The 27,298-nt window shown below is 36.9% G+C and overlaps 1 protein-coding gene across 1 annotated transcript in view; it reads right to left on the bottom strand.

Moving 5' to 3' along the window:
- Otc (ornithine transcarbamylase) overlaps nucleotides 1-27,298 on the bottom strand; it is a 59,072-nt gene that overhangs the window by 30,589 nt on the left and 1,185 nt on the right. The window contains exons 2-4 of the mRNA XM_015488108.2: nucleotides 14,655-14,793; nucleotides 13,102-13,183; nucleotides 3,176-3,263 (exon numbers count right to left, since the gene is read on the bottom strand). Of these exons, the coding sequence (XP_015343594.1) occupies nucleotides 3,176-3,263; nucleotides 13,102-13,183; nucleotides 14,655-14,793 (309 nt within the window). The remainder of the gene's footprint in view (nucleotides 1-3,175; nucleotides 3,264-13,101; nucleotides 13,184-14,654; nucleotides 14,794-27,298) is intronic.

Below are 27,298 nucleotides of genomic sequence, written 5' to 3'. Positions count from 1 at the left end.
TCATAACCCACTTGAATCAAAGTGTGAAATATGATATATCAAGAACTATGTAATGTTTTGAACAGCCAACAATAAAAAATTTAAAAAAAAACAAAAAAAAAAAAATAAAATAAAAAAAATGTAGATTACCTCACAGCATCTGAAACTTAAATAGAGAATTAGAATTTCTGAGTGTGGGGTCCAGAATTCTACATTTTAACAAATGCCCCAATATAATCCCCAAACTGGGTTTTAGAAACCTGAAATTAATCTCTCTACCTACTATCTCTACCCTGATCTAAATTCCTCTGCATCTGTCTACACATAGTTTATACTGGGACACACAACTCTGTTTAAGGACTATCACCTGTTATCTAATATACTGTATGCTTTTAGGAGGATAAATTGGACCTTAAAAATCAGAATGACTTTCTTTTGTAGAAAAGGAAATGAAGATCCAGAGAAATGTTTTCCTATGAAATCAGAGTAGGTAAGTTGGAAAGCTGAGATTAGGTCTCAAGTATCCTGATTTCCAAGCCTCACCAAAATGTGCTAACTATATAACTGACTGCTATTCTTTGAAACATTTCCTTGCAAGGTTGGCACTTGGATGACATCTGGGAACTTCACTCTGGGAAGAGTTTCCACCATTCCCAGGATTGATAAGAATGACTCACCATGCCTCAAGCATTTTTACAAACAATATGACATAAGGTGAACATCTGCTTTCCCTTTGGACATATGGAATTTGGGTACATGCCAAGGAGAGGGTTCCAGTGTTACCAGATTCCAACAAAAACCCTGGGTGCACAGTCTCTAATGAGTTTCCTTTGTTGACATTGCACATGTGTTGTCAGAATCCATTACTAAGAGAATTACGTGTGTTCCCTAGGTGACCCCACTAGGGGAAGACTTTTGGAAGCTTGCACCTGGTTTCCTATGGACTTTACCACCTGTGTCTTTTCCCCTTGCTGATTGAATATGACTATGCTGAGTCCTGAGGCCCTCTACTGGCCCTGGGGGCCTCCTTACACATAAACCAATGCTTTCCATAACTTATTTCACCGTCACTCTCATGGTCTAAATAGAAGAAGCATTTGGGGTGATCAAAACAACCTGGCCTTAAAAGAAAGATGGCATGATTTCAATCCTAAATTAGCTTCTAAGTTCCATTACTTCTCTGAGCCATGGTTTCCTCATCTATAAAAACAGACCAATAATATTTACTTTACAAGATCTTTACAATGATCTAGAGATAATGACATAAGAGGTCCATAACAGTTACCCTTTAAGGTGTGCCGATTATTTCCATTCAGTCTTTTGGATCACGTGAAATGATCAATTAGAATTATATGGATCCAGTCTTATGTGTCCATATATTTATGAAGCAATGGAACTAAATACATGAACTCAGAAAGCTGCAATCATGTTGGAACTTTTGAGCACAATTTTCCTTAGGATCTTTCTAGAATTTCTCTATCCAAGGACTCATAGTGGGAATTGTGTGGACAGCAGGCACGAAAATGAGCATGTTTATACTCATCCTCAAATTTCAAACTATGTTTGGCTATTTGTTTCTGACTTATAGGATCCTTCCCACTCCACTGATTTCTAGGTCCTGACCTCTTTCTGGATGCTAATCTGCCCTGCTTAAGTCTTTATTGGGTGCTCCATTTTCTTTTAACTACACAATTTTCCAGCCACTAATTCACACATGACTTAGTCACCATGGTTCACCTGGTCCTGAGTGGAGAATCTCCACTGAAACTTCTCTCCTATATGTTTCACTGACTTCATCCTTTAACCTGATTTTAATATTTGCTTATGAATAAAATATGTTTCACTTTTGCATAAGCAAAATCGTTAGGCAAATATAATCGCAGTCAGTGGCAGCATATCTGGAAGAAAAACTCATTTATGTTCATTTATTCTGTCTCTAGTATCCAGAGGCTAATCACACTTCTTATTTCTGGCATTGCCCCACCTGAAATAACATAACTAAAAGTTTTGAAGATGAGATATTTGAAATCTCTTCAGCAAGTCAAATAAGGTGAATTCTTTAGTGTACGCTTGGATTGTTGCCATAAAAAGCAGACAGTGTCTGCAAGGAGTTACTTTACAGCATATCATTTCAGGGGGGGAAAAAAAAACATTAGTCTTCTCTGTTGAGGGTAAAACATTTAACAAAGACTTTTGCTCTGGATTTCTCAGCCAGACATTCTATAGTGGTGAGAGCATTGCATATGGAGTCAGAAGGCCTGTTTCAGTCTTTCACTATAACATAGAGGACAAGAGCCTTTTGCCATCTCTCCTTTCATCTAAGTTAGGCTGAGCTCCTAGTACTTGCCCATGGAATGTGAATGGAAGTGATTGTGCCACTTCCCCGCTAAGGTGGCTTTGAAGCAAGTATCCCTTCTTCATGCTCTCTTCTCCTAGGTCCTAGCTGGATGTTGACATCCAGAGTGACCTTGGAGGCCACATGTTGAAGATGGCAGAGCTACTCTCAGCCAGTTGCTGAATGAATCTGTAACTTAATAATCTGTCCTTCCCTCTTAGCAATCAAGAATATCTGCACTAAGTTAAGTCATTGACTACGTTAAGACATTTGAAATTTTGTGTTATAGCAGCTAGTATGTTCCTAATTAGACTGTTTCACGTCTTTTTGATAATCTTTGTGGGTTGTTGTAAAGATGAACTGAGAACAGTAGCTGGCACATAATAAATGTTCAATAAATGTTAGCTATTCATATTATTACCTACACTGAAACTAACTAGTTATGTTAATTTTCCTGGACCTCCATTTTCACAACTGTCAAATGTAAGAATCATACTTCATGGTTTCCAAGTTTCATTGTTTGAAATTTTATAATCAGAAATTCTTCAAAAAATGCTAAGAAAAATTTATCTTGGTCTCGGGATATAGCTCAGTTGGTACAGAGCTTGCCCCACATGCACAAGGCCCCGGGTTCAATCCCCAGCACCACAAAAAAAAAAATTATCTTAATTCATTAAAAAGTGGCCAGAGGATGATGAAGAGGCAGTCCAAATATCAGGTAAACAGAGAAAGACAAAATGGAGAATAGTACAAAGGATTCTCAGAGGGAAAACCATTATTTACAGAGTAGCACATTTTCTTTTTGAAATTTATCCATCAAATTTTGAAATAATATTTGGAGAGAAGAAAAGATTTACAAACCGAGCTGTGTCCGTGAGACTTTCATTCACACCCAAATGAATATCTTGTGTAGTAAGAAAACAAGGGTGTCCTCCCAGAAGTGCAAAACCTATAATAATAAAAAAAGAACTAAAATGTGAAACAAAATTACGAGCAATTGGCACCATCTCAATTGACAAGTGACCATCTTTAAAGCTCTCCAACCTCTCTGACAGGGAATTTCCAAACAAAGCAAAATGAAGAATTGAGGGAAGTGGATGAAATTTTGTGCATAAGGTCTTAACTTTCCTTCAGGTGTATGCCTATCTCTGCATCTATTTGTTAGGGACATGGCAATGACAGAATATTGTTCCCTTTTGGGATCTATGGCTAGGTTTGATTCTTTCAATTTAGAAAGCTGCCCAGCCAGGAAAATGGAAAAATAAAATAGTTATATGGGATATTATGGATTATAATGGAATACTACTCAGTAATAAGCAGGAATGAACTATCTCCAACATAATATGAGAGAAGCTAGATCCAGAAGAATAAATACTACATGATTCCATGTATATGAAGTTCTAGTCTAGGCAAAATGAAGATAGAGCCAGGAACAGTGGCGCACAACCTGTAATCCCAGCAGCTCAAGAGTCTGAGGCAGGAGGATTGCAAATTCAAAGCCAGCCTCAGCAACTCAGTGAGGCACTAAGCAACTCAGTAAGACACTGTCTCTAAATAAAATACAAAAGGGGCTGGTGGTATTGTTCAGGGGTTAAGGTCCCTGGGTTCAATCCCTGGTACCAAAAATAAAAAAAACTAACCTAGAGTGGCAAAAATTAAAACAGTGGCCGCTTCTGGAGTGGGGGATTAAGTGGGAAGGAGTATTGGGGAATTCTCTTAGGGTAATGAAAATGTTTATTTGGTGGGTTTTTGTATTGTAGATTTAACCCAGGAGCCCTTAACCACTAAGCTACAACACCAGCCTATTATTGTTATTATTGTTTTGATATTATTATTATTTTCAGAGAAGGTCTCATGAAGTGGCTTAGAGACTCCCTAAGTTGCTAAGGCTAACCCTAAATTTTCAATCCTCCTGTCTCAGCCTCCTGAGCCACTGGGAGTACAGGTGTGCACCACTGTGTCAGGCAATGAAAATGTTTTATATCTTGATAAAGTGTGGGCTACTGTGGGTTTCATGGATATACACACTTGTCAACACTGATTAAAGTATATGCTTAAAAGCTGTGCATTTTACTATAAGTACCTTAATTTTTTAAAAGCTTAAAAGTAAAATAAAGTAAGCAAAGAGATGGTGTTTTCAAGTCACTAAGTGTTAAAGGGTCACTTTACTGATTTCTACATTTTCTAATGAACACATTCACATTTTCTTGTGAAGTTCTATTCACACATTATGCTCACTGCTTTTTCAATCACCCTTGCATTGAGAGAGTATTGTGGATACCTGAGCAGGTGAGGATGGCTCCCACCCTGTTCTGCCCTTGTAACACATTCTATTGTTCTGAAGAGAATGCTACACAGAGGACTCTGCTCCAAGTCACAGCTAAACTTGCAGGCACAAGCAGAGCCTTTTGTCACTTCCTCTGGGGCAAAACTGTGGGAGATGGTGACATCCAGCCAGAACATTGCTATCTCATTGGAGACAGGTTCAACGGGCAGACTTCCTCCAAAACATAATTAAAGGCAAATAAGCATAATTACAAGATAGAAAATTGTCTGAGGTATTTTGCAAATATTACTTTTCCTTTCATACTACATTGTGCCTAATTTATCTTTTGGGAAATATACAACAGTCACAGTTTGATAATCCCATCTGTTTTCCATAAAAGAGGAGGAAATCATTAATTGCATAGTGAATTGGAGGAGGTGAGGAGTTTTTTTTTTTTTTTGACTCTTTTTTTTTAACAATTTTTTTTATTTATTTATTTTTATGTGGTGCTGAGGATTGAACCCAGGCCCTCGCATGTGCTAGGCAAGCACTCTGCCACTGAGCCATAAACCCAGACCAGAGATGAGGAGTTTGTTTTAGACCCACAAATAAGAATTTAACTCAAGGACTTATAAAATTCTCCTTTGATGCCTTAACAAAATTAGAATAATGTAATTTGAAAATGGACTGGTATTAAATGATATTAAGGAATCATTATTTTTCTTATGTAAGTAATGATATAGCTATATAGTAAAATATCCTTTGTTTTTAAAAAGATGCAAATTGATGTATTCAGGGATAAAAATATTGTACTTTTAATTCAATTTAAAATATTTTAACAGTGGGCTGGGGTTGTAGCTCAGTGGTAGAGCACTTGCCTAGCATGCTGGGTTCGATCCTCAGCACCACATAAAAATAAATAAATAAAATTGCTGGGCACAGTGTCGCTCGCCTGTAATCCCAGCACTTTGGGAAGCTGAGGCAGGAGGATTACGAGTTCAAAGCCAGCCTCAGCAACAGTGAGATGCTAAGCAAGTCAGTGAGACCCTCTCCAAATAAAATACAAAATGGGGCTGGGGATGTAGCTCAGTGGTCGAGTGCCCCTGGGTTCAATCCCCGGTACCCCCCTCAAAAAAAAAAACACATAAATAAATAAATAAATAAAGGTATTGAGTCCATCTACAACTAAAAAAAAATCAAAAAGATTTCAGCAATAAAAAAATAAATTAAAGACAGCAGTATAATGACAATTGTTAGATTGATAAAAGGAGTATTAGTGTGTTCCTTCTGGTAATGTTTCTATTTTTCTATTCATTTGAAAACTTGTCATTGTTTCTGTCACTGTATAAAAACGAAATAATTATATTCTACCTATTTTATACTTAAAAGTTCTCCCTGAAATAAATCCAAACCAAATGTTTTTCATCCAGAGGCCACCATGTTCTGACACTTGCAATAATTATTCACAGAACACAGTCATGTGGGAGAGTTTTATAAACATCCTTCTACTGAATCCTCTGCTCTGATAAAGTGCATAGTATATGCTGTTATAAGAATTTTATAAACGGGAGTTCTGAGAATCAAAGAATCTAAAAAATTGTGGAAGATTGTTTTATAATCCCTGTAGGGGAGCTCCCCTCTGAGCCTGCCCACATTGTGATCTACAGGAACAGGACAACATAGTGAAACTGTACTCAGATTTTTTTTTTCTTCTGGAAAAAGACTAAAGTCCTGAGATCCCTTGTAGATTATATGTGCTAGGTTCCAAGTAGAATTAGAGAATATGAAACACCCAAATGGTCCTACTTGCCATGGGTCCAGTAATAAAGAGTCTGATGCCATTTTTGATGTTTGACTCCTGAAAGTGTTCAAGCTCACCTTTCCACCTTCCTCTTCTGCCCTACTTCTGGGCATTCTAGGAAAATGCAGGTGTTCCTTGCTTCAGCACTAGCAAAAGTTTCAAATCCAGTATCCAGTCCCATGGACTTAAATGCCCTCTATATACTGATGACTTCCAAATTTCTCTAAGCCAGATCTCACTCCAAAACTCCAGACTCATATCCAACAGCTTTTTCAACACCTTTCTTTGTACATCTGATAAACATCTCAAACTCAATACACCCCAAACTGAACTCCTGATCTTCCCCTTTCAATCTGCCTCAGCTGCAGCTTTCAAATTGCTCAGGCAGAAATCTTGAAGTCATTCTTGATATCACTCTTCTGCCAAATTCATAAATCACCTTTTTTTCAAAAAAATTTTGGTGGACATGATACCTTTGTTTTATTTATGTATTTTTATGTGGTGCTGAGGATTGAACCCAGTGCCTCACACACTCTAGGCAAGTGCTGTATCACTGAGCCACAACCCCAGCCACTCATAAGTCATCTTGATGGCTCTCCCTTCCAAACATATCTAGAATGTGCCCCTCTTACCCCTCTCGCTACTAATACCCTGGCTCCAGTCCCTCCCTCTCCCCTCTCTTGACAAGCTTCACTACTTGTATCTTGTTTCTACAAACCCCACTTCCCTAAGGCCTATTCTCAACAGAGCAATCAAAGTGATCTTTGGGCACATTCTTCTGCTTGCTGAGAGCACTTATCACCTTCCTACATATTATATCAAGCATTTATTTCTTATGTCTGTTGTCTGTGTACACATTAGAAGGCAAGCTCCACAAATGTGGGGAATTTCCAGTTTTGCTTACTGATGTATCGCTTACTCAAGCACTTAAAATAAATATTGGTGAATAGTAAGTGCTCAAGAATCACTCCTTCAGTGAAAAGAAGGAAGGACTTGGGAGAAAGGGCTCATTTTCCACATTGGCAAATTCTCCCTCATCTTGTTAATACAAAAAAAGAAACAAATATCTGTTATCTCTGAAGTGAGATACTGGAGTTTAATGATGATTATAACCAGTAACTTTTTTTGGGGGGTGGGGCTTGGAGATTTAACCCGGGGCGCTTTACCACTGAGCCAAACTCCCAGATTTCTTGCTTATTTATTTGAGACAGGGTCTTACTAACTTCTCTGTGCTTGACTTTCATAGCTGCAGAATAGTATCACAATTTTCGTATTAGCCTCTTTTCAAAGATGATGAACTTGAAACAGCTGCTAAGGCACCAACTTCTATTTCACCTTGAAAGTGAATCATATCTGTTAAATGATGAAAAGAACCATCTCTTAGAATGCCCTGTGCATTTTTCTATCAGCTACTGCACTTCCTGAGATTAATAAATGTATCTGTCCATCAGCTCAATTAATTTGGAATAAAAGAATATAATCATCAGACACACAGGAGAATTGCCTGGTTGGCCAGGGAGGTATACACAAAGCGGATGAGGAGGGAATGAGCTCCAAGCACACACAGCAACAAGGACACAACTCACAAACACAAATGCTGAAAGAAGCCAGACTCAAAAGCATACATGCTGAATGACTCCATTTACATGAAGTTCCAAAACAGGCAAAACTAATCTGTGTTAGAAGCCAGGATAATGTTTACCCTTGGATGGGGCAAGTGGAAGAAAATACAAGGGGGGAGGAGAGGGCTTCTGGGTACTTATTAATATTCTATTTCTATACCTGGGTGTTAGTGACAACAGAGAATTCACTATAATAATTCATTAAACTACATGTACACTTAGTGATTTGTTACTCTTTCTTTCTTTCTTTCTTTCTTTCTTTCTTTCTTTCTTTCTTTCTTTCTTTCTTTCTTTCTTTCTTTCTCCTTTCTTTCTTTCTTTCTTTCTTTCTTTCTTTCTGGTACCAGGGGGAGGCTTAACCACTGAGCCATATCCCTAGCCCTTTTCATTTTCTATTTAGACACAGGTTCTCACTGAGTTGCTTAGGGCCTCACTAAGTTGCTGAGGCTGGCTTTGAACTCATGATCCTCCTGCCTCAGCCACCCAAACCTCTGGGATTACAGGAGAGTGCCACTGTGCCTGGATGACATGTTACATTTTAATGAACATGTTACATAAACAATTAATATGGTTTAAATTGAGTCGAGAATTTTATTATATCCCCCAAAATGTCTGTGCTGTTTTGTTTGTTTGTGGTGCTGGGGATGGAACCCCAGACCGCACACATGCTAGACTAGCACTCTATCACTAAGCTACATCCCTGGCCCCTGGATCTCTGACTGTCCAGCTTGAGATGGAATCCTCAAGGACCATCATTTGAGGATCACCCCATCCTAGGGGTTGGTACAACTCTGAGGGCAGTAATAGACAGTTAATTACATCTTATTTTCATTCTAAACACCAATGAAACAGGTTGGACCTGTTGTATCTGTTGAAAAAAAATCATACTGAATGACAACTATTGAGATGCACAAACACAAAGAAATGCTCTGCCATGATTATGATTTCCATAAGCTTTTGAGCAGCTTCTCACTCTGCCAGGTTGTTCTACTACCAAGTTGGGCAGCATGCCATAAGCAATTAGACCCACAGGTACTTACTGAGGATAAAAACAAATACTCTGTGAACCCTAAGTTTTAAGAGACAAACATCCCTCATATATTTATTGTGATGGTTTGCAATTATGTGCAGGTTTTATAACACCTCTTTAGAGAAAGCCATCATTTAACAAAAGGCTTAATGCCATTTGTAGAAAAACAAAAAACTTACTAGAACAAAACATGACCATTACATGCCTGAATTAAACTGGATATTTTAAAAAAATACATTTAATAATAGCTTCCAATCCTGGGCCTGTTGTTCATTAACTATGTCTCCACTGGTCATTTCCTGAATCCATTGCAGCCTGTTTTCATTAATGGTCTTGCCCTCATAGAGTTGTTGTGAGGATTAAGCGAGATAATCCATGCAATTAATACAGAGCACTTGGCACAAAGTCTACATCCAAAACCATGTTAAATCCTCGTTCTTGTTTTCATTAGTAGCTTAACTACCATATTATTGTGAATGGTGAAACTGATCAATTTTTCAGGGACATTTTGATATTAAACATAACAATTGAACAGAGAAGAGTGGTACAAACACAAACAACAAAGAAAAGTCCATTTCAGTCAATTTATCAACTCAAAACTCTATTCAACAGTTCTTTGGGCGGCTTCCAAGAAGACCACCTGTGTTAAGGACTAATGCTAATATTTTGCTATTAAATTTTGTTCTTTTTAGTTATACATGACAGTAGAGTGTATTTTGACATGTTATACATACATGGAGTTTAACTTATTCTAATTAGGATCTCATTCTTGTGGTTGTACATGATGTGGAGTTTCATTATTTGTGTACTCATATAAGAACATAGGAAAGTTATGTCCAATTCATTTAAGTATCTTTCCTATTCCTATCCCCTTTTCCTTCCCTTCATTCCCCTTTGTCTAATCCAATGAACTTCTGTTCTTCCCCTCTCTACCCTCCCTTGTTGTGAATTAGCATCCACATATCAGAGAGAACATTCAGCCTTTAGTTTATTGGGACTGGCTTATTTCACTTAGCATGATAATCTTCAGTTCCACCCATTTACCAGCAAATGCCATAATTTCATTCTTCTTTATGACTGAGTAATATTCCACTGTGTGTGTATGTATACCAAATTTTCTTTATCCATTCATCTGGTAAAGGGTACCTAGGTTGGTTCTACAGCTTGGGTATTGTGAATTGAGCCACTATAAACATTGATCCACTACATCACTGTAGTATGCTGAATTTAAGTACTTTGGGTATAGAGGGAGGAGTGAGGTAACTGGATCAAATGGTGGTTTCATTCCAAGTTTTCTGAGGAATCTCCATACTGCTTTCCAGAGTGGTTGCACCAATTTTCAGTCCCACCAGCTATGTATAAGTGAAGCTTTTTCCCCAGATCCTCACCAAAATTTATTGTTACTTGTATTCTTTTTTTAATATGTATTTTTTAGTTGTAGATGGGCACACAATATCTTTATTTCATTTTTATGTGGTGCTAAGGATTGAACCCAGTGCCTCACGTGTGCTAGGTGGGCACTCTACCACTGAGCCACAACCCCAGCCCTAATTGTATTCTTGATAATTGCCATTCTGACTGGAGTGAGATGGAATCTCAGTGTAGTTTTAATTTGTAATTGTAAAATTTTTAAAAAGATGAAATAAAATTCAGCCCAACTCATAAAAAACTGGTGTCAGAGGGAGCAGAATTTGAGAACTATTGATTGGTTTATTAATTTCCCCCTACTGCCAATCAAATGCCAATAGGAGGGCATCTTTAAAGAGCAAAATATACTCATCTGTTTTCTTCCTTGGACTTTTAAGATTAGGTAACACCTTATATGTTTCTCCTTTTCCAGCTTCCTTCTCTCAAGGAGCAAAAGGATTGCAGTAATTAGAAAAGTGGGTTTGATATTTGAATTCTGGTGCTATTTGTATTAATTGAGTGAACTTAGAAGTCACTTAATCCCCCTAGATAACAAACATTTTTGTTATCTATTTGGTGAATTTCATTATTAATCATTCATTACAAGGAAGGCAAAAATCACATGTAGTACAGTAGTGGTTTACATCTAAGCTCTAGAAAGCTCTGATGCTTATAAGGTAGGATAAGACACTAAAAGAACCAGCTGATATTTTTTTAAATTATTTTTAGTTGTAGATGGACATAATACCTTCATTTTATGTATGCATTTATTTATGTATTTATTTTAATATTTTTAGTGGTTGATGTACCTTTATTTTATTTCTTTATTTATATGTGGTGCTGAGAATTGAACCCAGTGCCTCATACATGCTAGGCAAGCACTCCACCACTGAGCCACAACCCCAGTCCAATGTATTTATTTTTTATGTGGTGCTGAAGACCGGATGCAGTGCTTCACATGTGCTTGTCAAATGCTTTACCACTGAGCCACAACCCCAGCCCAGCTGATATGTTTTTGTTTTTGATATTTCCTCCTCAACGTTGTCTGATAGTCCATTTGAGCAGTCATATTATTGATTTAAGGGAGGTCTGATGGAGCAGAAATACAGAGAGAAAGAAAGAGGCAATTCATGGCTTATAAATGTCAAAATAGGCTTTTTGAAACTCATCGCAGAGATAATAGCTTGAGAAAAATGAGAAAATTTGAGTTTCACAGCCTGGAATTCTAGGCACAAACAATAGATTTGGAAAAACACATGGCTAGTCAGAGCCAGTTTTTTCTCCTGTTTTATCACCTGGCCTTCAACACTGGAAACCCAAAGGGGAGTAAGAGAGAGGAAGCAACAGAAATAGAATTGACACTGTACCAGATGTGTGTATCCCAGGCCAATTTCCAAAGGGTAGGGAACATGATAGAAATCTCAGATGAGTTCGAAGAACCCCAGAACAGAAAACAACTGTTTCTTGCTTTTAAAACAGAGCTCTACAAGGGAGTGACAGTTCAAAAGCTCTTTGGCTGGGTATGGTGGTGCACACCTGTAATCCCAGTGGCTTGGGAGGCTAAGGCAGGAGGATCACGAGTTCAAAGCCAGCCTCGGCAATGGTGAGGCACTAAGCAACTCAGCGAGAGCCTGTCTCTAAATAAAATACAAAATAGGGCTGGGGATGTGGCTTAGTGGTTGAGTGCCCCTGAGTTCAATCCCTGGTACCCATCTGCAAAAAAAAAAAAAAAAAAAAATCTCCCTGGCACCCAGCTTGTGGAAAGAACAATAGAGCACAGACAACCTTGCAGTATCTCTGTGCCCATTGTAGCTTGGATAGAGAACCAAACAAAGATATATTCAGTCTTGTGATTAGAGTGAAACAAACCTTGCAGTAAATTAGAGATTGCCAAGATCCAACAGAAATATATAAGTCCCAGCAGACTCTAGCATAGACATTTGATGATGAAATTCTGATGACCAAGAACCAGATCCCTAGATATCTTTTTTTTTTTAAAGAGAGGGAGGGAATTTTTTTTAATATTTATTTTTTGGTTTTCAGCGGACACAACATCTTTATTTGTATGTGGTGCTGAGGATCGAACCCAGGCCGCATGCATGCCAGGCGAGCGCTCTACCTCTTGAGCCACATCCCCAGTCCTCCCTAGATATCTTGACATTCAGATACCCTCCAGGATTTAGCCCTGCCTGTAGGGGAAGGGAGAGAAGAACTGAAATTGACAAAGAAAACCCTGAAACAACTGAGTACTGCCTAATGTGGCAGAGATTGTTTGCACCCACCAGCAGAAATGTGACACACAAGAAAAAGTTCTTCATGTGTCATAAAAATGAACACATTAGTTACTCACATGAGTTTAAGGCCTAAGATTTTGCATCCATCTACATTTTGCCCTCAACATGAAGAGTTGTGTGGGACTTGTACTCAAATCGTCATGGAACTCCAAGAGATGAAGCTAATCCTTCTGCTCACAACTTTTTATGAGAATTGGAAGAAGCATTCATGGGCTTACACTACTGTTCCCAGTGAAAATGTTTGCTATTTGTGGTTGCTAAAGAGGCAAACAAACTCCCCCACTGACTTACACTCCCAAGTCCTTACCAGACAACAAGTGGGTTTAAGTCCTCTTTAACACAAATGGAAGTTCTTCAGTGGACTCACCTGTTTCTGTGGACAGTCTTGTTCGAGTACTTCTTTTCTCAAAAATCATGCCTAAGGACTTCCCTTGCAATAAAGGCAAATACTGAAAATCAAGGACAAAATATAATTAAAATGCAAAATATATTTCCTATCCAACATGCAGGATTATGTTTCAAAACTTATTGTTTACACTACTAGAAATATAGAATAATTAATCACCACTTCCAAATAAATATTCACAGTATTGTTTAAAAAGTGAATTTAAAGCAGTTTTTTTTTTTTCAGTACAAATGGGGAAAGGGAATAGTTACTCCCACAGCTTATTGACATGTAATTAGGAAAGTAATATTAATTATTATGGGTTCAACCTGGGCATTTGTTCCAAAGTATAATGATATTTCATATTGGAACCATCTTCATACTTAACCCTGTTGAAATTCCCATTCAATTGTTAATGACCTTGAAAATATTTGGTTCTGTGATGTTTTCTCAGTTGGGAATAAGCTACTAGATCACTAAGCACTAAGACTCCTACTTAAGTCAGTAGTGAAAGCCTCAGATTTTCAGCTAGACGCTCATCTCACGTTCTCGTGGGAATACAAAGGCTTTGTTTCTGAAAGTCATTTGAAAACAATCTGGAGAGTTTGGGTGTGGGGTGGAGCTCTTCCTCCTTCCTCTCCTGTTGATGGATTTCCTGATAGGATAAGTTCTAAAACAAATAGATTTCTGCCAGCTAACCTTCCTCATGTACAGACTGTGAAGAACAAAGGCCTGGGATCTAGGGACACCTTTTCTCTTCATTTCAAGGGTTCCATAGGAACACCAACCCACAGCACTGGAGTCACTCCTGCCCCTGTTTGTACATTGAAGCTTGGAGAGCTAGCCAACTAGATAAGAAAATCAAGGTTGTGTCGAACTTTATCAACCTGAAACAAGCTCTTTAGAAAGCTTTTGAACAAGCTTTGAATACAAAAATGCTTTCACAATTAAGCAGCCTAAATGAAGCTACTGCATTAATTAACTGTGTTTCAAACATAAATTGCTCAAAATGCAGAATAATGCTTATAGCTAAGCACCATATCCCATCTCTTTCCCTACTTGGCTACCATTTAATTGTTTCTTTGCTAATCTAGTGCCTTTTAAACATCATCACATTGTTGAGAATTTTAAAATATTATCCTAATGATCTTACATCTAATATGCATCTAGAACTGGAATTTATTGCCAGAAAAAAATAAACCATCCTTATTTTTAACTTGATAGAAAATACACAGAAAAAAGGTGTAAAAATAAAATCTTTCCAGACAAATGGTTCCTTAGGTTCTGATCCAGTTAATAATGAATTTCAGCATTCCACATGAAAGAATTGCAATGACTTGTCATAGAATAACTGATTTTTATGCTTTTTATATGCCTGTACACTCAGTGATAATCAATTACCTTGACTGTGAGGTTTCATTACTTAGCTACTGTTAAGGAATTTTAATGTATTTTATTTTCCCTCTTTCTTTGGGAAGATTGCCTTTGAAAAGGCTAATTACATTAATGGAATGTAAAAAGCAAATGTTACGTACTTCTCCTTTCTGTTTTATTCTGAATTTCAAATCTGCTGATAGCCACAGCATGTACTTGATTTCTTCTCCTGTAAAGTCCTTTAGAGTCAGAAGGTCACGACCCTTTAGCCGTACTTCATTTTGTAGTGGTTGTCCACACCTATAAAAGAAGAAAAAGAAGAGAAACATTGATTTAAGAAAAAAAAAAACATGTTGTACAGTGGTCTGTTTTTTTATTCTTCAAACAAAATATGACAACGCTCATTGTAGTCTGGTGTGTGCCTACAAAGTGTTAGTGTTTTGAAACTGATATGGCCATGATTTACATTTTAGATATCCAGTACTTTGGATGGTTGAAAGAAAAGTACTTTGAATGGTTGAAAGAAAAGAAGAATTTGAGGAAAGAAATTGGATTCTGATTTGTTTTAGTCAGCTTTTTTTGCTGCTGTGACTAAAGGACCTGACAAGGACAATTTTAGAGGAGGAAAGTTTATTTGGGGGCTCATGATTTCAGATGTCTCAGTCCATAGATAGCCAGCTCTATTCCTCGGGGCTCAAGGCGAGGCAGAACATCATGGCAGAAGAGTGTGGCAGAGGGAAGCAGCTCACATGATGATCAGAAAGTAGAGAGACTCCACTCTCCAGATACAAAATATATGCCCCAAAAGCACACCCCCAATGCTCACCTCCTCCAGCCATACCCTACCTACCTTCAGTTACCACTCAGTTAATCCCATCAGGTATTAATTCACTGATTTGAGTTAAGACTCTTATAACACAATCATTTCTCTTCTGGACCTTCTTGCATTGTCTTACACATAAGCTTTTTGGGGACACCTCAAATCCAAACCAAAACATGATTCACTTGAAATAGCCCATACGAGTAACTTTGACCCTTACTAGTCATGCAATTTCTGGCAAGTTTCTTAACTTCTCTCTGTACCTAAAGTTCTCACTGACAAAATGAGTATAATAATCTTACAGGGTTATTGCAAAGATGAAATCATTTAATACATATAAAACAGATAGTGTCTGGCATATAATATGCATTTTATACATTTTAGCTATTATTATTAAAATCATTAGACTGTATAAGCAGAATTTGTAATGCACTGTAGATACCATTCACACTCCCTCTACAACTCCTTTGTGAATGTGTTCTTGAAGACTTGTTCTTTTGGCTCTGAGTTTTGTTTTTTGTTCCTGAATGAAAATACAATGGACCCTGTAGCTTTTCCTGTAACTTTCAGAAACAATAAGCTTGTTATATTAACCCAAAGAGTTAATAACAGTAAAATAACAAGCAATAATATAATAACAGTAATGATTTTTAAAAAAATGCTTAAGAACTTTACTGCAAGTTGACACCTTTATCTTCTAACTCATGCTTGATACAAGCAGGCCTTCTCTATGGGGGAAGAAGGGCTATGAGCTGTTTCCTCTGTGTCCTTGCCATCCATTTCTCCAAGTGAAGCCAAGGGAAGGTGAGAAGTTAAGAGCCAATAGAAAGTCCAATTCTGTTCTAAGCTTATGTTCTGGCTATTTAGTGTTGGTTTAGGGGTTTGAGGCTGATTCTGTCTTGCAGGTTGCTTTGGGGGGTCCTTTGGAGAGTTCCATCATCACCAGGAATCTCTCACACCAGTTCTTGATGTGAACAATTACATTACATTTCCTCTGTCATTGAAGAGATACACCAACCTTTTTGTTTCTAAGATTTTTCCACTTCTCCAGGAGATCTCTTGGTCCTAATCTGAAACAATATGATGGTAGGTTTCTTTGCTACACCATATTAGTTCATGTGAAGTCTTCCATATCTTCCATACTCATTGCTCTGACAAGAGTCAGGTCCATCTCAGAATAGATGCCTCTCTTGTTTTGTCATCAGAACAGCTAATTAGCCAGTACTTCTTACTTTAGTTTCTCAGTCATAGTCCTGACATCTGTTTGCAGGGCCCCCAAACTCTCCTAGTGAGGATATTAGTCCCATTGGAACCACTTTCCCTATGCTTAAACTGAAGAAAGAGTACCCACTTGATGGGAGGGCACATCATACACAAAGGTAACACTTTCTAAAAATCCTCCTTTTATCCCCTCTCTTTGTTTTGTTTTTAATGATTTTCTTTTCTTTTTTTTTAAAAAAAGTTTTGTTTCATTTTATTTGAAAAATAATAATTGTATATATTTATGGGTATGATGTGATGTTCAAGTACATGTATACATTACATAATAACTAAGGTCATAATGAATAATGTCCTTAATTTCTGAACTACATACCCTTGCATTTTAAAAAATTATGAGCATGTGTTCATAGTTTATGCTTACTTATTTATAATATATATGCTATTATACTAATAGATAATCCATGTAGCAAAACCTAAACAAAAATATTGAGACTAAGAAGAGCAAAATATTTTAAAAACTAGTTTGTATATATACAAAAACATTCTGATGGCTAAAGAAGTTTTTATAACAGGCCTTCATTTGCTTCCTTCTACTGGAACCCTAGCAAAAAGCATATTTAAGTGTACATAATATCTCAATCATAGTACTTTAACAGCTTTGGAAGCATGGCATTTTGGTAGGAAATTTGAATTTATGTGAGATTTTAAGTTATATATTTGGCTCTGATAATATTAATTAGTGATAATATTAAGCAACACTTGTAATATAGCAATACTGACCCTGTTGAGAAGTAGACCCATTGACAGATATTCATGCATTTTCAAGGTCAACTGGAGGCTTTGAAGGATCTGTAAAACCTATTTTACATATCTGGCCTGGAATGGAGGCACAGTAGCTTAATCTTTAATAATTCACATTTAGGGCAGTTTTGAAAAATTTTTTTAAATTTTTAAATAAGATCAAAGCAACATATAATTGTAGAAGATATACTCTCTGGACTCTTTTTTTTTTTTACATAAACAAGTTTCTATTCCATGGCTTAAGACTTCCTTAAACATTATTTTAAATACTTTTCTGGAAAACCCTACTTCTATGTTTCAGGAATTTGGGGAGCATCACCATAGCTGTAGAACTCACCTCACCAACAACAGGAAAAACAACTACGGTTCTAATTTCAAGGCCTTAGTTTTTCCCTAGAACTCAAGCTCAGACTTCTAGTTACTTTGGAGCTCATGAAAACTGAATATAAGGAATTCAATATTCTCTGCCACTCTCATCTTCTGTAGGATTTTGTCATAAACCTTCCTTCTCAATTATCACAGGATTCCAAGTTTCATTTAAAATAATATCATAGATTTTAAAATTATGTTGTTCTTGTTGAGCCTCAGAGAAATCCAAGTAGAAATAAAAAGGAAAAGGTAAAATTTCAAGGATCTAAACTTTTCTCCCCACTTTTCATGAAAGGATACAGAAAAAGGGAGAACCAAATTTACCACTTCAGAATATCCAACTTCCAGTTCTTATTACCCTTTCCCTGATAGAAAATAAAAGACAGATTGAAGGAGATATAAAATCTCTGTGGCTTTTTTATATTTCTTCTTACACACTTTGAGAAGTTTCTGGGTTGGAGGTGGGGTTAAGCTTGTGTTTAGGGTTCAGATTTATATTCTGCTGTTGGGATTATATTTGAGATGGAACCATTTCTGTGTCCACTGACAGAAGGCATATAAGTACAAAGGCAGAAAGAACAAACATCCTGATTGAATCTTTCACTTTTGCCAAATTTGATATTCAAATTTATATAGAACAGAAATTGTATTTTAAATACTTCTCCTGGGTGTATATGTGATCAGAAGAATCTCTCTTCCATGATAATGGCTTCGGATGATGTTCCTCTCACTCTTGTTGCCCTGAGATTGCACCAGCAATAAACAGGTAACAGATAAGCTCACTCCACCAAAGCTTCCTTGTGTCCTTTTTTGGTTTTGTTTGTTTGTTTTTCAGTAAGAACATTTAACATGAAGTCTGGTATTCTAACAAATTTTGTAGTGTACAATACCATATTGCTAACTATAGACACTAAGTTGTACAACAGATCTTTAGAATTTTCTCATTTTGCATAACTGCAACCTTATATATCCGTTGAACAGTCCCCATACCTATCTCTCCCCAGATCCTGACAACCACTATTGTATCACCTGATTCTATGAGTTTGACTATTTTAGACACATCATATAAATGAAATCATGGAATATTTGTCTTTTTGATGGCTCATTTCACTAAGCATAATGTCTTCCAAAGCTTGCTTAAAAACACAGGTAGGCTGTCTTGGCTTTGCATAGTAGTGTGAGACTATAAATAACCATTAAATCTTAAACTGTGCAAAGCAACCTTAATAGTGGGGAAAATCATGATCATTCTATGACTTTTTTTTTTTTTGATACTGGGTATTGATCTCAGAGGCTCTTTACCACCCCAGCCCTTTGTATTTTTTTATTTTGAGACAGGCCTCACTAAGTTGCTGAGGCTGGCCTTGAACTTGCAATTCTTTTGCTCAGCCTCCTGAGTCTCTGGGATTACATGCCTGTACTACTGTGCCTAGCTTCATTCCATGACTTTAAAAATTTTTGTTAAAGCATAGAAAACTCTTTTATGGCCCATTCAAATGTGTAGGGAAGTGATAAAAAGTAAAACTGATGTATATTTGCTACACCACAATTTTAAAAGAAACACTGAGAATTATAGTAGTTTATTTTTTTGCAAAAAATCTCTTGTCAGAGGTAGTTTGCAAAGTGCTTGCCTCCTAATCATATAACTTACCATATAGAGCAAGCATCTTTTCTGTGCTTTGGTGAATTATCATATTCCATTCCCAGTTTGAACTAACTTCCAACATTTTATCCTTTGCACTTTCAGTGTTTAATAACATCTCTTAGAATTACTTTAATGTCAAGTGTTTTGTCACTTCCTCTAAGACATCTTTTTTGAAGAAGAAGAAGCAGAAAAAAATCTCTTTATTCTTATTAATCCACAAAGAATAACATCCTCTGGGACATCACTATCCTTTTCATCACAACCATTTTCAGCATTTACATCAATAGCCTTGCCTTTACTAAATTCCTCTGGCTGTGTATCTAGTGCTTCTCAAACAGAGCAGTGTTGACAATGTCTCAATTAGCTTTTTCTTCCATAATTCTATCTACATTCAATTCAAATTTAACTTGCAGTGCTATCACATTTTATTTCTCTATTGAACTTTCTTCTCAGCTGGCAATTCCCTGTTTTGATTATCCATTTCCATAAAACATCCATGGGTTTATCACTAGGAGAAAAGGAGGCTGCACAACTACACTCTTTGCTGTCTGTATGTGAACTGAGTAACAGATGGGCAATGACCAACAGACTTGAAAGAAAAGATGTGATTTGTCACTGATCATGATGCATATCTGTAATTTGCATACTGATTTGTGGACTGAAGAGCTAGCAATATAGATTTCACTTTATACAATTACTGACAATTTATGGTAATGAAAATTTGAACTGTAGGGCATCTAGGTTGGCTCCGCAGTTTAGCTATTGTGAATTTTGCTGCTATAAACATTGATGTGGCTATGTCCATGTAGTACTGTTTTTAAGTCCTTTGGGTATAGACGGAGGAGAGGATACCTGGGTCAAATGGTGATTCTATTCCCAGATTTCCAAGGAATCTCCATACTGCTTTCCATATTGGCTGCACCAATTTGCAGTCCCACCAGCAATGTATGAATGTACCTTTTCCCCACATCCTCTCCAACACTTATTGTTGTTTGTCTTCATAATGGCTGCCATTCTGACTGGAGTGAGATGATATCTTAGAGTGGTTTTGATTTGCATTTCTCTAATTGCTAGAGATGCTGAGCATTTTTTCATATATTTGTTGGTTGATTGTATATCCTCTTCTGAGAAGTGTCTGTTCAGGTCCTTGACCCATTTATTGATTGGGTTATTTGTGTTTTTGGTGCTTAGTTTTTTGAGTTCTTTATATACACTAGAGATTAATGCTCTATCTGATGTGTGAGGGGTAAAAGTTTGCTCCCAGGATGTAGGCTCTCTCTTCACCTCAAAGATTGTTTCTTTTGCTGAGAAGAAACTTTTTAGTTTGATTCCATCCAATTTATTGATTCTTGGTTTTAATTCTTGTGCTATAGGAGTCTTATTAAGGAAGTTGGGGCCTAATCCCACATGATGAAGATTAGGGCCTTTTTTTTTCTTCTATTAGATGCAGCATTATGGATTTTTAAAAAAAATGTGGCATATATACACAATGAAATTTTACTCAACAATAAAAGAGAATAAAATCATGGCATTTGCAGGTAAATAGATGGCGTTGGAGAAGATAATGCTAAGTGAAGTTAGCCAATCCCCCCAAAACAAATGCCGAACGTTTTCTCTGAAATAAGGAGGCTGACTCATACTGGGGTAGGGAGGGGGAGCATGAGAGGAATAGATGAATTCTAGATAGGGAAGAGGGGTGGGAGGGAAATGTAGGGGGCAGGGGACTAGCAAGAATGGTGGAATGTGATGGGCATCATTATCCAAAGTACATGTATGAAGACATGAATTGGGTGTCAACATACTTTATATGCAGAGATATGAAAAATTGTGGTATATATGTGTAATAAGAATTGTAATGCATTCTGCTGTCATTTTTAAAATAATTTTTAAAAAATAAAAAAGCAAATAAAAAATGGAAAAAAAATTAAACTGTATTTTTGGGATACTAGTGCTATTAACTAAACTGTGGTGGTTAAAATTCATGCATATTAGAACCATGAAAGAGAAAAGCGGCCTTTACTCCAAATGCTTTCTCAACACAGGACACTTTGATATGTCATTTCTTCTGTCTAGAACACTCTCCCCTCAGCTCCAAGGCTGACTTTGGGCTAGGAGTTTAAATACCATCTCCTATGATATTCCTTCCCTAATAGTGCTAAGTGTTCTTAATTTTACCTTCAATTTGTTCATAACTTTTGTCATGGTTTTTAATATATATTCATATGTCTGTCTGTTGCTTACTTTTAAACTTCTTATTGGATTATATGATCCATGATGTCAGGGACTTTGCCTGTTTTATTCACTAATATATACCCAGTATTTATTACAGTACTTGAGATAGAGTAGGCACTCAATAAATAATTCAAGTAAATGAATGAAAAAATGATAGTAGGTCTCTGGAACCACCAAATTCAGTAGATTTCTGGGAATGAATTTAGAGAGATTTACCATGATGGATTTTCAATGTCCTAACAAAATTCTGATCCAAGAAAAGACACCAAGAACCTTCAAAACAAGTTGAGCAAGAGCAAGTATAGGCTGTCAACCAGGCTAAACACAGGTTTAAGAGTCATGGAGGGCCAGGTACAGTGGCATACACCTATAATCCCAGTGGCTGGGGAGGCTGAGGTAGGAGGATCTCAAGTTCAAAGTCAGCCTCAAGCAATTTAGCAAGGCCCTAAGCAACTTAGCAAGACCCTGTCTCAAAAGAAAAAAAATAAAAATGGCTGGGGTGTGTGGCTCAGTGGTTGAGAACTCCTGGGTTCAATTCCTGGTACCCATAAGAGAGTCATGGAGGACAATTGATTGTGGCCTAGAGTGTTGCTAAAGTTGAAAGGCTCTAGAGCCCAACTAGTCTGATATAGTAGTTGCCCTACTGGGAACAAGGGTTGGACATATATTCATGAAACAAGAGCATTATAACCTTGTATCTTAAGAACATTTCTTTGAATAAAGTGCCCAAACCTGAAAAACTGGTGAGAAGACCAAGTAGGACCAGTGTTTGCCCACAGCATGGTGAGGGTTGAATGTGAAGTACAGTGATAGTGATGGACAAACCCCTTTTGGATAGAATAAATCCTCAGGGTTCTTGGGAACAAAAATGGTAGAGAGATGGATACTGTACATTTTGTCACACCAGTATGTGAGGACTTGAGTGATTAACTAGAAAACTTTTAAAAAAACTGTAGCTCTACTGATGAAGGGGGCCATGCTGTTTATATGGTTGAAAAGTCATTAGAGTAGTCACCACCTCCCTCCATTCTATCCAAGAGGTGGGGCAGGAAATGTTAGCTTGGGAAAGAGTTGTTTTTCAGAGCTATCAAGAACTAACCAGGAAAATTTATCACTGGAAGGAAAGCAAACACAATGGTCCAACTTTAAATTCCTACCCTGTTTATTATCTCCTCAAAGACCTCCCTCTGGCTCCAAAATGAAGCTGCCACTCCCCTTTGCAAAGTTAATAAAAATTAGAGAATTAGAGCTCTACAATTGGAGCACATAGAAATGCCTCTAATACAGGCTTCTTTTTATCTGGTCTGTATCAAGAATTTTCTTGCTTTTTGATGATAAATGCACACTTGAATTAGTCACAGCTGCTGGCATAAGGTCATTAAGTTCCTAAAGAGACTCCATGGCTCAATTAGAGACAGCCTGCTCTGGCTCACAAACTTCAGAACCAAGGCCCAAATCACTGTTATCCTTCCATCAAAGACTTGGTCTTCTTATATCAGAGTGTATAAGAAGTAAGCCAGAAAGAAATAAGCAATTGCCTTGCTAAACCAGACCTACAGCACATTATCATTCTTTAGCTCACATATAATAAGGAGGAGACAACTTTTGGGAAAACAATGGGAGCCACTTACAGATTTTCCATCAAAACTGTCAAAGTGATGGATATGCTAATTACCCTGAGTTGATCACTATCCGATATATACATGAATCAAAATATCACATTGTACCTCATAAATGTGTACTAATATTATGTGTCAATCAAAATACAAAATAAAATAAAGATTTTTTAAAATGTCATTTGCAGCCTGGTTAGAGCCAGAGCCTTTGAAAAAAAAAAAAGGCACGACTCATTCTTTATATTAATTTTACCCCTTGAAAAAGTAACTACAGAAATTTCTTAACCTCAAATCACTGAATGCTAAGAAGCTAAGCCAAGGTAATAATAGATTCTTGAATTAACTTTACCCAAATATCTTCCTAGTTAGAAAATGGAAGAGAATTTTCTACTGGCAAAATGAAGCCTTTCATTGCTACAGTCTGCATTTTCCAAATCTGGTAAATTGGGGGATGGGAGAGACTTGGAGGGGTTCTCTGGTATAACTGTATTTTGTTGGAAAAGAAAGTGCTTGATTTGAGTAAAATATGGTCAGTCAGAAACTGACTTTGCCAGAATAGAAAAAACTTCAGTGTCAAATGATATTCTGAACTCCCCTGAGAATCTGAGATAAAGACTTTAGCTTCTGGAGTCATAAGTGAGGGCCAAAAGGCCTGGAGGCTGAAATTGATATTTTCTTAACCTTTCATTAATGCAAGAGTTAAGGCATATTTTCTTGTTTTTTTACTTTTTTGAGTTATTCCGGTCATACCTGAAAAAGGAGGGGCAAGGGTAGACTGGCCAACCTGATCAATTTGGAGGGACCAAAGTTAGCATATTGAAAAGAACTGTGGCTTTAAATAGTTGAGTATGACCTACTACGGCCCTGTTGCAGGAATAAACTATGACCTTGGGAAGGTCATCAGCCATCTCTGGTCTCAATTGCCCATTTGAAAAAACTGAGAAAATGAACTAAATTAGTGCTTCTCCATGTCTTTGTCTTCCACAATACTCATGATGTTTATAAACACAATATTTCTCAATTCTCAGTTCTCTTTAATCTCATCCCTTTCTCTCATTCTCAAAAAGGTATATTAGAAAGTAAGCAAGGGAAAGCAACTTTATTTTCACAATACTTTTGAAATGATTCCGTGGATATATGTATATATAAAAAGATACAAATGTTTTCTAAAATTATTAATTTTATTTTTAGCAGCTATAATCATTTTTAAGCAGAATTCACTTGAAATCTTCCCTACTCATGGAAAGAGTATGTCCATCTGAAGTGTAAATTATTATTAATAACTGAGTGAAAGGGTGTTTCTAAAATATCTTCGATTGTTAATATTCTAAGTTTGTGGAAATTCTCTGAGACTTGAAGATCAGATGAGGGCTTACTTTAGGTAGATTTATTATGAAAGGGCTGGAAACCTGAACCTGCTTAAAAATACATGGCTTCTTTTCTTAGTTAAATTGCTAAAAACAACAAACTAGGAAACAATTCGGCTGTTGGCCAAAGGAAACATCATGTCTCTATTCTGGTCCTAGTATCATGTCTTACATGGTTTTCTGAAGTCAAGTTAAGATGCATGTTTTTTTTCAAAAGGCATTCATTTTAGTTTTGACATAAAATGTGAATAATCAAAGAGCACTGTTTTCTCTCCTCTATACAAGAGCATGGAAGGTCTGTAATTGCTTCATCTGTGTGTCCATGTGTGTACAGATGGGCATGTGTGTGGGATGAAGGGAACATAATGAGTTATGTGAGTCCTTATAGAGGTCTGGAATGAAATAGCTGAAAACCAGTCACCTCCAGCTCCAATCCATAACCTCTACAGAATTGGTGGCTTAGCTCAATATTCTTTGAAGAAATTTCTATTTGTGAGATGAAATTGAACTGCGCTTACAAATTGGTCTTCTCTGATAAAGAAAGAGATTTTTAGTGGTTTCTTTAAAAGCTCTAAGTGGTTTCCCTAATAGGCAACAAATCATAGGACACTATTATCCAAACACAGCCAGGCTCCAGAGCCTTGTTTGTGAGATGGAAAGCCTGTGGATTGGATGTTTTCAGCAGTCTTGGTGTCTGATCTTATTGATTTTGTAAAAAAGAAAAATTAATTGACTAAATATGATTGATCCAGGGGCCTGTGTAGATGGTTTCAGCCTCAATTCAGCTGTTATTTTATCTTGTCCATGGCAAAATGGCTCCTCACTTCAAAACTGTGCAATTCCTTTTTTGTGGCACTGCCAAACCCTAACCACCTATTTCCCATTACTCTCTAGTGGTAAACTCACATGGTATGTTGCATAACAAGGATCTTCCACTTTCTCCAAGAGATGGGAAAAAAACACAAAGAACCCAAATCTTGGTGGAAGGCTGAAAATCAAAATAGAAATATAACACAAAGTTGCCCAGGAGCTTTTCTCTTCATTGAGGGGAGTTTTTTTTTTTTTTTATGAAAGGTTGTAGGTCTTATTAAAGATCAGCAATTCTGAATTCATCTAGCTGGCAGGTAGTATGGCTAAACAAAATAGTAGGAAAGAAAAATACCTGTGCCACATGAGAACACCGTATTGAAACCATTTCAAGGATAACTTATTTTTTCAATAGAGACACACTATTGGATTTCTCACAACCTAGGTGGCTTGAGGCTTTCTTATTTTCAAACAGCAAGTATAGATTTGGCTTGCTTTAGCCATATTTTGCCCTTGTCTCCTTCACTGTGAAAGACAGCTAGCCAGGATTTTCAGAAATGTAGTCTAGCTAATTGGATATAGAGAAGAGAATATTAGTGCATATCCAGAAAAGGCCCAGTTATTTGGAAGAAGTTCTACCTGCCAAATTTAATCTGCAAGGATAGTTTAAAAAAATCAAACAACTGTAATTTTCCAAGAAGAGTACAAGTATCAAGTTTTGGTTATCCATTCATTAGAGTATTTTCATCTCAATGATTTTTTTCTTTGTTAAAAACTATGGAATAAGAGCTGGGGTTGTAGCTCAGTGGTAGAGCACTTCCCTAACATGTGTGAGGCACTGGGTTCGATCCTCAGCACCACATAAAAATAAATAAAATAAATAAAGGTTCATCAACAACTAAACATTGTTTAAAATTTTTTTAAAAAATATGGAATAAAATTCCATCACATTTTTATCTGATATAACTCACTGGAATAAGATAATAAAGGAACAATGGACATTGATCTGTTACTTTATAGGTCTCACACACTGTCTCATTGATTATCACTAGATTGTGACTTCATGTGGCTGGAATGAAGTATCTTTTTTAATGTATTCTTTTAGTTGTAGATGGACACAATTACTTTATTTTGTTTATTTATTTTTGTGTGGTGTTGAGAATCAAACCCAATGCCTCACACATGCAAGGCAGGCGCTCTACCACTGAGCTACAATCCCAGCCCTGGCATGAAATAACTTATTACCTTATTTACTACTATATATCCAACATCTTGCATAGGGCATGGCATGAAATGGTGCTCAATTAATGTTTGTAGGCTTAATGATTGAACTACCTTGTAATGTAGGCAGAGCCAAGTATTATCCTTTTCCCATTTTGTAGGGGAAGCAACATTACAGATTAGTTTAATGACTTATTTAAGGTCATATAGCTAGTTAGTTCCAGCCCCAGAACTTAGTTCTTTAGGCTCTTAAATCCGAGTTTTTCTCCAGATTCTTGGATTATATGGCCTAACTCTATCATTAGTTGGTAAACCCCATAATCTCTGTGGGTTTCATTGATCTTCTCTATAAAATAAGAGAAGGCATTATTTCATAGCTATGAAGTCTCACCTAAGTCTAATACTATGGGCTTAATTTACATCATCAGTCACTATGCCATTTTGACTTCCAAGAGCCTTACATTCACCAAAGAAGTGGTGCTAGCCAGGCTAGTAGCAGATGCCTGTAATCCCAGCAATTTGGGAGGATGGGGCAGGAGGATGCCAAGTCAAGGTCAGCCTCAGAAATGTAGCAAGACCCTAAGCAACTTAGAGAGACCTTTCTCAAAATTAAATAATTAGAAGGGGCTGGGGGTGTAGCTAAGTAGCAAAGTGCCCCTGGGTTCAATCCCCAGTACCAAAAAGAAAAATAAGGCTGAGGAGAGGA

Source organism: Marmota marmota, unplaced genomic scaffold (genome assembly GCF_001458135.2).
Source record: "Marmota marmota marmota unplaced genomic scaffold, marMar, whole genome shotgun sequence".
Lineage (NCBI taxonomy): Eukaryota > Metazoa > Chordata > Mammalia > Rodentia > Sciuridae > Marmota > Marmota marmota.
Note: the sequence above shows the minus strand (reverse complement) of the source record. Positions and strands in the feature narration are given on the sequence as shown.